This window comes from Myotis brandtii, unplaced genomic scaffold (assembly GCF_000412655.1).
Source record: "Myotis brandtii unplaced genomic scaffold, ASM41265v1 scaffold324, whole genome shotgun sequence".
Classification (NCBI taxonomy): domain Eukaryota; kingdom Metazoa; phylum Chordata; class Mammalia; order Chiroptera; family Vespertilionidae; genus Myotis; species Myotis brandtii.
In genome coordinates this window covers 981,313-991,936 of record NW_005362439.1, presented here as the reverse complement: position 1 = coordinate 991,936, position 10,624 = coordinate 981,313, and the positions used below count along the sequence as shown (strand labels likewise).

General features: G+C 50.0%; 1 protein-coding gene and 1 long non-coding RNA gene across 2 annotated transcripts in view; one reads left to right on the top strand and one right to left on the bottom strand.

Annotated features, from left to right (window-relative positions):
- The window catches only part of LOC106726853, a 23,432-nt gene extending 14,702 nt beyond the window's left edge, over positions 1 to 8,730 (top strand). Inside the window, exons 2-3 of the long non-coding RNA XR_001362972.1 lie at positions 5,991 to 5,998; positions 8,720 to 8,730. This is a non-coding gene — a long non-coding RNA (uncharacterized LOC106726853). The remainder of the gene's footprint in view (positions 1 to 5,990; positions 5,999 to 8,719) is intronic.
- Positions 1 to 9,657, bottom strand: part of LOC102239311 (1-aminocyclopropane-1-carboxylate synthase-like protein 1) — a 15,712-nt gene extending 6,055 nt beyond the window's left edge. Inside the window, exons 1-8 of the mRNA XM_005870743.2 lie at positions 9,353 to 9,657; positions 7,891 to 7,950; positions 5,896 to 5,966; positions 4,642 to 4,711; positions 3,889 to 3,955; positions 2,480 to 2,577; positions 1,884 to 1,961; positions 629 to 730 (exon numbers count right to left, since the gene is read on the bottom strand). Of these exons, the coding sequence (XP_005870805.1) occupies positions 629 to 730; positions 1,884 to 1,961; positions 2,480 to 2,577; positions 3,889 to 3,955; positions 4,642 to 4,711; positions 5,896 to 5,966; positions 7,891 to 7,950; positions 9,353 to 9,625 (819 nt within the window). The 5' untranslated portion in view covers positions 9,626 to 9,657. The remainder of the gene's footprint in view (positions 1 to 628; positions 731 to 1,883; positions 1,962 to 2,479; positions 2,578 to 3,888; positions 3,956 to 4,641; positions 4,712 to 5,895; positions 5,967 to 7,890; positions 7,951 to 9,352) is intronic.
- Between the last annotated feature and the right edge of the window lie 967 nt (positions 9,658 to 10,624).

The window sequence follows — 10,624 nt, the reverse complement described above, 5'->3', positions numbered from 1 at the left end:
GCGGGGAGGCAAAGGAGAAAGAAGTTGGTTTATGGATTCAATGCATCCCCCAGGGCGGGGTGGCAGTGACCCAGAAATCCAGAGGGACGGGATCCAGCCCAGGGTTCCCAAACTTGTTTCATCCAGGAACACCCTGCTGTTGACTATATTTTTCAAACACACAGGAAGCCACATACACAAGCAGATGACATGGGGCTTTTGAAGCCCTGTGGGGCAGAGGCGGAGCCCTCGGGCACCCCCACGGAGGAAGGGCACAGTTAAGTGCAAGACAGTTAAATACAAACAGACCTAGATTCAAACTGACTCCCCCCACCCCCATAGACTCAGTAAACTGAGGGTAATAACAGTATCTGTACCTAACAGGGTTATTGGGAGGATTGGGTGAGATACAGTACAGGAAGTGCTTAGCAGGGTGTCTGGCCCCAAGAGTCTGCAGTAAATGATAGTTGTTACAAAGCGGGAGAGAAAGAACTAGCATCCCACTACCGGCTGCCTCCCACCCCACTGCCAGGAGAGCCAGAGCACGTGGGAGCCACAGTGGAGAAAAGAGGGTAAAGGACCTGCCCCAAAGCCTTCGCCAGGACCCTCATCTGCCAGATGCTTTGTAGGGTGAGTGTGGGGTGCCTCACCTCTTGGCAAACTCCAGGTACTCCCGCAGCTCTCCCGGGGAGTAGATGTCACCCAGAGGGTTCTGGGGGTTGATGAGGATGAGGCCTTTGACCTTCACACCCTGAAACCACCAGGGGGCAGGACACCATCAGTTCCTCCCAAAGGCCAGAGCCACAGGGACCCCCGGGGCGGGGCTGGTCGCTGGGCAGGCCCCCAGGGAAATGTGATGGGACCGTGTTCACCACCCAACAGGAAGCCAACGAGGGCAGAGAACTACATCTGCAGCATCGGGTCAGCTATGAAAGAAAACAAATGCAGAGAACACAGCCTAGAGCAGTGGTTCTCAACCTTCTGGCCCTTTAAATACAGTTCCTCATGTTGTGACCCAACCATAAAATTGTTTTCATTGCTACTTCATAACTGTAATGTTGCTACTGTTATGAATCGTAATGTAAATATCTGATATGCAGGATGGTCTTCGGCGACCCCTGTGAAAGGGTCATTCGACCGCCAAAGGGGTCGCGACCCACAGGTTGAGAACCGCTGGCCTAGAGGGAAATATGCCCACACGGCCAGCAGGGGTTGCCTTTGTTGGTAGAATGATGGGAGGGGGTTGCACTTTTAAAATTCCCTCAGTGGGCACGGACAGCTTTCACTACTACAGTAAAAAAGGATAAGTTGACAGATTGTTGAAAAGTGGACTGAAAAGGAACCGCCAGAGGATCCCTGCTCTCTGCCTCTCTCCAGGAGGCCTCAGATCCCCCACAGAGGGAGGACCACCTCCTCAAATGGCCAGGGAGGCTGCTGAGCTTCAGACTGACCTGCTGAACCGGAATCAGGCGACGTGGGGTAATATTTTTAATCAAGTTCCCTGGTTGATGATTTGTGCACTGAGGTCTCAGTCTTCCTCCGGGGTGGGGGTGAGGAACCTTTTTACTGCCAAGGGCCATTTGGGTATTGATAACATCATTCGCAGGCCACACAAAATTATCAACTTAAAAATTAGCCTGCTATAAACATTTAATTAACTCACCCCTAATGCCTTGGCAGGGCCAGACCAAATGATTTCACGGGCCTTAGACGGCCCTCAGGCCTGCCTTTCCTCACCCCTGCTCTAGGGGGAAGACTCTCCATGGGCAGCTCCTGCTTGGCCCCCAGAATGGTTCCGTGCCTACCCCCATCTCATCACGGAGTGCCTCCCCTACTCGGAGTAGACCAGCCACAGGAAGCTCAGACCCACCCACTCCGAGCCTTGGTTTGATTTGACTCCAGACCTCAGCATTAGCTCCTTGCAGGGCCACCTCCAGCTTCTCCACTGTGAGCTGGAAGGGGCGTGTGTCCAGCCCAGTGACCTGGAAAAAGATCCACAGCCAAATTCAGTGACCCCTCCTCAAACCCATGAACTCTGAGGGCCTCTCCTGCCTGTCATCTCCAGCCTCCTTAGAATAGTCTCTGGAAAAATGCAGGTGGGGTCACTCTCCTCTCACTGCCACCCGCCCCCACCCCACCGCCACATTGGGGACATCCTCATCACTACTAGGTTTCAGGGAGAGGCCCAAAGGTCCTCAGATTGGGGTCCAAGGACTTCCATGTTGAGGTCTGCTCTGCCCCATCCTCACCCCACCACCTTGGTGTGGTCCCCTGGGATTGCCCTTGGCCTCTACATCAATCCCAGGGATCTCAGAGCTGGGAGAATGGGGGGCCCCGGGGAACCCAGGCACTGGCCATGGGCAACAGAAGCCTCTACTCCCCTTTCAGCCATAGCCCCTGAGCCCTCAGCATGGGCTTTCTCCCATGTCCACCCTCAGATTCAGATGCAGGAAAGCCTTGGCCTGCAGGAACCCCTACCTGGGGTTCCAGGAACTCTTACCTCACTGTCCAGATAGACATAGACCAGTCGGACGTTGCCATAGAGATAGACGTGCTGTGTGATGGCTCCATAGTAAGGGGCAGGGATCAGGAAAGCCTCTGGGGGCAGGAGTGGGCCAGGGCTCGTCACCCTCTGGCTGGAGCTCATGGACCCCCTGTCCATTCACCCCAGCCTCTCTAAGCCTGCAATGATCTTGGAGAACATTCGGGGCAAGCTCCCTCTCTCAACTCCCAAAACTCTTTCTAGAGCTGGGCTCCACTGAGATCAGTTCCTCATCTAAAAATCAGGAGCTAATATTTATTGAGCACTTACTATGTGCTGGGAAGTATGCTAAACATTTATTTGCATTGCATCTCCTTAGATCCTCATAGTTACTCTGTGAAGTAAGTACTATTGTCCCCTAACTTTATCAATGAGGAAACTAAAGTTTAGAGGATCCCACTGAGGCACTCAGCATGGGGGCGGGGGGTCACTCTAAGGAGACTTGGACCCAGGAGTCGACGCTGCAGGGTGATGATCTGGGCTCAGCAAGTGGAAAAACTTGACAACATATAGAACTGCCCAGAGATATATGCTACTTCAGGAGGACGGGTTCTCCACCCGTGGGGGCATTCACACAAAGGCTGAGAGCATTTGGGGAGGGATGTCACACAGAGACTCCAGCTGTGGGTGGGGGTTGATGAGATGACTGTAAGCTCTACTCTAACGGAGAGCTAAAGGCATTGCTCCACTTCTGAAGAAAACACAGAGGTCAAGCTCCTCTCCCTTTCTAAACTTCCACTAGCACAGTCCACTCTGCTCACCGCTAAAAAGGTCAGCCTTTGTCCTATGTGTTCCTTTCCCCAGCCACAAGGGATTGGACCAGAGCTAGACTAATGACCCGAGGCAGCCAATCCACTGGCTGGCCAGAAACCCACCACATCTTCTCCCTCAAGACTTTGCTCTGAGAAGCACAGACACCTGTGAGGACGTGAACTTGAATGGAAAGGCCACGTGGAGTGGCAGCTGGACCAGCACCACTGGGCCATACAGGACCCAGGAAGGTCCAGAGAAAGGCCTTCATTAAAAGGGGCGGGGGAGACTGCATATCCCAGTGAGAGATAGTGTTCCACTGACCCCATTCGTGATTGTCCTAGAATGGGCAGGAAATGTTAGTCATGTTATCATTACTGATTATGATAGCATGGGTGGGCCTCAGTTCCTGGCAACCAATAACTCCTGACCATGACTACAGTCCATGTGTTCTCAGTATGACTAGGTAGCTCATGCCAAGTGACTTATTTCAGCCCCCTGTAGGCTAGGAGTCTATTATGGCCAAAAGCATTCTGATGCAGCCCTCAAGGACAGGCAGCTGGGACACTGCAGGCACAGAGCAGCTTCCAATGCGAAGCGGGCCATAGTACACTTACCCCCGACCTCACACAGCACCGTGGCCAGAGCAGAGAAAAGAGAGGCGCAGCCGTTCAGGACAACCACCTGGGGGTGACACATCCATGGGACAAAAGTGAGTCTGTTTTAGGAGGGATCCAGGCCCTGCAGCCTCTGTCCCTGCACGGCGCAGAGGGAGAGCCCGGTTGCAACTCGGTGCCTTTCAGGACTCTGAAGGCCTCTCCTGACTAATGGCCCAGTTCATTCCTGTGGCTTAGTTGTGGGGACGCTGCTCTAAGTCAACTGAGCAAGGAAGAGGGAGCTGCCCACTCGGAGTCATGTCCAAAGGTGTGGAGGCAAAGAGGAGCCACAGTGTTAGGGGCAGAAATAGAATAGTGGGGACTAGATATAATTATAAGAAATATTAATCCTGCTCTGATAACTGTGATTGTTCCATTCTGACTAGAGAGAGCACCTTCTACCCTGGCTGAGAGCTGTACGCCCCAGGACATGGGAGTTAACCTATATGATTCTACCCTGTCTCTGCTTAATTGGCTCAAGTAGTGACAGGCAGCCCAGACCCATTGGTTGTCGGTTTCAACAGGACAAAGTGGGGCAGAAAGCATACCCAAACTCTAAGGGAGGGGCGAAGCGAGGTGTTCTTAATTCCTCTTGGAAATAAAACAAAGTGAAAGGCAAATCCACCCCCCACCCCGCAACCCTTATCCCTGGCCAGCCAAAAGCTGGGGGAGGGACAGAAGAGCAGGAAAGAGCGGAGGAGGAGGGCTACTCACATTCTCCGGTTTAAGGGGTGCAGGGCTCCTGCAGTAGAAAGACAGGAACCTGGCCACTTCCTCCCGGAGGCTGCAGGTAAGACAGACAGAGGGGCAGTGCTTGTCAGAGGGCCTTCAACCCACAGTCCATCCCAAAGCTCCTCTGGCGAATCTTCAGGCAACGGCCATTACCCAGCAATGTTTCCCACAAGAGAATGTGATCAGTAAATATCTCCACCCACCTCTCCCCTTCCACCCCAACACTATCCACAGGCATCGAAACTTTCATTCTCAGGAGTTCTAGGACAGCCAACCCCACCGAATCAGCACATCTCAGGGACATCATAAGTAACACTCTATGTAGATCTAGGTAATAATAATAATAATATTGTTATAAAAATGACTATTATCATAGTTATTATTGCTGATATTTATTGAGCACTTACCTTATGCAGGCTTGTTATAAAAATGACTATTATCATAGTTATTATTGCTAATATTTATTGAGCATTTACCTTATGTTATTTGGAGAATTTTATTAATTAAATTTTGCAACAACCTTATGATGTAACTATTATTATCATTATTCTCATTTTATAGACAAAGAAACTGAGATTTGAAAAAATTAGGTCACTTGGCAGAGTCCACACTCAAGGCCAGTGGTCTGGGCCCACCATCCTAATTACTGTCAGAACATGTGCTTTGGAATCACTCTTGGAATCAAGTCCTGCTAAGTCACTATGCCCAGGACAGCATCTGGCCCCTAGTAAATGCTCAATAAGTACAAACTCTTACTAGTATCATTTACCATCTCCCACCCTACTCCCCTTCAACTGATTCTGGCTCCTCTAAAGCTACTGAGAAAGTGGGGTTAAGGACCCCTCATATGAAAGCCCTCCCCATGCCTCAGAGCCAGAGAAACCAACCTAGGGAGCTCCTGAGCTGGGGTGGGATTGGCAGGAGGCATCAGGCCCCTGCAAATGCTCTAGGAGACCCCATGATCACCCGCCAGGTCTCCAGGACTAGGTAGCCCTCAGCCTAAGGCAGGCTTTCTCCACCTGCCACTATTGACATTTGGGGCCAGATAATTCTTTGTTCTGGGGACTATCCTGGGCATTGTAGGAGGTTTAGCAACAACCCTTGCCTCTACCCAATAGCCAGTAGCACTCACTTCCCAGTTATGACAACCACAAATGTCTGCAGACATTGACATGTGTCCCCTGGGGAGCAAAACTGCCCTGGGGTGGAGAGCCACTGGCCTCTGCAACTACTTACAACAGATGTCCCCTCCAGTCAGGGTACTGCAACAGAGACGGCTTCACCTGCAGCATGTCACTCTGACTCAGCTGGGGACAGAGAGGAAAGAGCAGGGCCAAGGGTCACACGTGCTCACAGTAGGGCCGGTCGGCACTACCACCTGCATCACACAGCACCAGGGCCTCTACAGCCAAGGGCTTGGTCTCCTCGTCAAAGAAACTGCGAGAGGGGCTCACGGGGCCAGCATTCTCATGTCCGATGTGCTAATGAGGAAACAGAGGCTAAAAAAGTCAGGTGCCTCAGCCAAGTCACGGAGCTAGCAAGTGTCAGAGCTGAGCATCTTAGAATGTTTGACTTCCAGTCGAGTGCTCTGTATTCAACACTGACACCTGAAAAAACCCAGAGGGGTGGGTTTGCAGAGGCCGTGATGGGAGTCCGTGCTACCCAGCTCCTCCCTGGGGTGAAAGAAGAAGTCCTGGAATTGGGTCTTGATGCCAACTTCTGGAGGGAGTCAGGCCACTGTCGTCCTGCAGACTCAGTTCAACCTCACACTTTGGAAAATGTGGTCATTTCTAGACCATCCTGACCCTGACCAGGTGCTGGGGTAGTGACACCCAGGGCATCTCACACACAATGTCAAGGACAGGCCGGGCCCGTGGGCAGTGGGACAAGAAGAAAGGCAGGCAGCCACTCGTATACGACTCGAGCCTTTCCCTTTCTCCTTCATCCCTTAGAGCCGCGCTGCCCAATACGGAAGTTGCTAGACACATGTGGCTATTGAGTACTTGGAATGGGGCTAGTCTGAATTGAGAAAAACTGGATATTGAAGACTTGATCTGAAAAAAGTACGTAAAATGCCACATTGATTATGTGTTAAAATGGTCATATTTTAAATATATTAGGGTAAATAAAGTATATTATTAAAATGAATTTTACCCGTTTCTTTTCACTTACTTAATAGAAAGTTTAAAAATTATATATGTGGCTCAAATTTTATTTCTTTGGATGGTGCTGAGCAACCTTGGAGTGTGGGAGCTGGCTTTAGGTAGAACATGCCTTTCAAGCCCACTGCCTGCACTACACCCCTCTCCCCTTGGGATGTGAATTTGTCACCTTTGGACACATGTCCCTTTGAGTTAAGCATCACTCTTTCTACAATCCCAAGTCTGACTGCTAGGCCTTGGGAGACATTTAACAGGCATTTCCAGTGGTTTGCTAGAGATGGTTGGCACCAGCTCAAGCTGTGTTAATAGACAGCCATTTCAAAAATTAAATTATACAAATTATATAAGTGAGTTACATTAAAAACAAAGGTAGTAAATATACAAACAATATTGTTCTTGATTATGTTACTACATTTTACTACCTTCTGTGCTCTTGAAGTTATTTCTATCTGTGTGTCTAGAAGAGAAAATACTATACAGGGTGGGACAAAAGAAGATTTACAGTTGTTCATATGGAAAATAATATGAAAATTAATAATTAATAATACAAGAATAAACCCTTGTTTTGTGTACTCACAACTGTAAACCTACTTTTGCTCCCCCCTGTATATGAGTGCCACTGCACTTCTCTTCCCAATTTTGTGTGTAATAGTGTCATATCAGTAGCTTGAAACCGGTCCTGGTGGGAGTATTGACACTATGGGAATTGGCAAAAGCTACAAATCAGCACCACCCCTACCCCCCAGAGCCAGCTGATCATTACTAACTACACCCCCACTACCCCTACTGAGTGTTTTCCCTGAGAGCAGGGACCCAGCCAACAGGAGGATCTGTGTGAGGGGCAGGACGTGAAGAGAAAAAGAAGCAGTTATCAAAGTAGGCAAAGTGACTCGCCCAAGACCACATAGAAAGTTGTCCCTGAGGCAGATCTAGAATCTAGACTCCTGACTCCCCGGCCAAGGCCACTGAGGTAAGCAGCAGGCTCTGGTGGGAGAAGCATTCTAGGGAGTCCAAGAGAAACCAGGCCTTCAGAGCTGGTGATGCCACCCAGATGTGCACCGGGACTCACCCGACTGGACAGAAGGTCAAAGCAGAGCTTGTTCTCACTGGTGCCCAAGTTGATGATGCCCTGGAGAGGAGAGGCACAGAGGGAGGGTAAACATGGCAGAGGGAGGCCAATGGAAGATCAAGGAAGCAGCACAGCGGAGCTCTCTGCAATCCCACCCTTCCAACCACCCCTGTTTGACTTGGTTCAATATATAGAACTGTTTACTATCTGTCCCCCACCCCCCAGACTATAAACTCCATGAAGGCAGAGAATTTATTTTTGTTCACTGCTATGCCCCCAGCATCTAGGACAGTGCCCAGTATCTGAAAGATGCTCAACAAATAAAGATTATTAAAGGTTCTTATTTGCGACAGCTCTGAAGGTATTACTGGGAATAACTTACAACAACCAGGACAAATAACATTCATAATAACAGCAGCTACCATTTCCTGAATGCTCCATGTGGAAACACTGTGCTGATAACTTTGCACACCTGATCTCATTTCACTGGGACTATTCTATGGAACAGGTATCATTATCTCATTTTAGAGATGAACTAAAGCTCAAAGAAGTTAAGTAATTAGCTCAAGAATACACACCCCATAGTGAAACAGTTGTGGCCCAAACCCTAGTTCTGCCCCAGCTCTCAAGGCGAATAGTTGACAGTCTGTGGGTCAGAATCCACATTAGAGCATTCCATGGTTCTCAAATTCCTCCCTCACAAATCAAGTTGCCCTTAATTACAACTGGGTCATTTTCTTCATATATATATGAAGATTGATTTATTGATTGATTTCAGAGAGGAAGAGAGAGATTGAAATATCAATGATAAGAGAGAATCATTGATCAGCTGCCTCCTGCACGTCCCACAGTGGGGATCGAGCCCGCAACCTGGGCATATGGCCCAACTAGGAATCAACTGTGACCTCCTGGTTCATAGGTCGACGCTCAACCACTGAGCCATGCCGGCTGGGCCTAACTGGGCCATTTTCTAACCCAGGTAATAAACTGGGGCTTTTTACACCCTTCTTCAGAGTACTGGTGAAATATATTGTTTGTTCTTCCCAATTCTTGCAGAATTTTAAATAAAACACATCTCCCCAATCTGTTGGGGGGTTTTGTAGGTGTAAATGGTACTGCAGTTATGGTTTTTCTAATCCTTATCTTTTAGAGAAATGTACCGTAAATTTTACAGATAAAATGAGATACTGCTGGTATTTGATGAAAAATAATCTGAGGGTGGAATAGGTGAGTATATCGATGAAACAAAATTGGCGATAAATGGATAATTGTTGAAGCTGTGTGATGGATATTTGGGGGTTCGTTATGCTATTCTCTCTATGTGTTCTATGCTACATCAGAAGCCCTCTTGGAGGTCAGAGGACCATAAGTCTAACCTGGCAAGAGCAAGCTAGATGCTGCCCTGTGGGTCAAGGTAGGGTATCCCCGCCCTGCAGTCCAGTGGGAAGGAGGGCTCACTCACATTGGGGTTCTTGTCCTCATCATACTCATCCATGTGGTAGGTCCTGTAGCCCTCCTCAGCTGAGTCCCAGAACCATTTACTGATTCTTCCTCTGGAGGACAGGTGGGAGCTGTCAGAGGAGAATGTGGTGGTGGGATCACCCACGCCATAGTGCTCTGGCCGCTTGTGGTCTGGCTTTCTGGAGCGTTCTCTTTCCAAGCCATCCCCATAGTTAGTGTCCAGGCCCAGACAGGTGGTAGGTGCCCTGGACTCCTTCTTAGGGAGGGTAGCCATCTGCAAAGAGACAAAAGCACTCGATGCCTCACCAAGGACTTTCCACGGGAACAAGCCTCAAAATGAACTGGGAGTCACGGGGCCTCCTCCTCTCTCTCCCTGCCTCTTCTTTGATTTTATATACTAACCGCATCCTGTGTCCCTGACTAGTTGCAACTATGTGTGCAATTACTTCGAGTACATTCTGCAAAGTGTATCTTCCATGCCAGGGGTCTGCCCTTGCTACTTTTATACAACTTTACTATATAGCTGCTTTAATTTGTTTTACTTCTGTGGGTTTTTCATTCGGCAGCCTAAGGAGTCACCGCTGGACTTCTCCCATTTTTGCTGATCTCAATTTCAAAAAGCCAGGTTAAAATACTCTGACGAAAAGCAGAAAGCGCCTGGAGTCCAGGGGTGGGGGTGGGGGTAGGATGTCTCTGATGTAAACAGGGGTCAAGGGTGGGATGGGAGTTTGCTGGTCTGAAGCCGCCCTTGGGTGGGGCCTGAGGGGCTGCTCGTGGGACCTTCGCAAATGCAGGGACCTGGCAGAGCTCCAGGGTCCCCCTTCCCTCTCGGTGGTGGGAGGCGAGGGCCGGGGTTGGGTGGTCTCACCCTGGGAGCGGACGCCAGCTCCTCCCCTTTCAAGGCAGTTTCCCGGCCTGCACAGTGGGTATAACCGCACCTGCACCTACTTCTTGCGGTAGCAGTGCGGACAGAAGTATGGGAGTTAATGTAGATAAAGGCTTAAATCCTGGCCCATAGCCAAACTTCAGTCCAACGTCACTCTTCGCTGATTTTCCCAGTCCTAACAGACAAGCCCCACGTGCCAAGTCATGGGGGACACACCAATGATGAGGGACTAGCCAGCAGCTCAGGGACTCTGGGGCTCCTGCTAAACTGTGCTCCCCGAAGTCTCCTCTGGGTTCCTCCCCCTTTGGCTGCGCTCCCAGCGCTCACCCCACCCCACCCCCAACCCCAGCCCAGGCCCGAGAGGGAGTCCGGGAGGGAGGCGGGCAC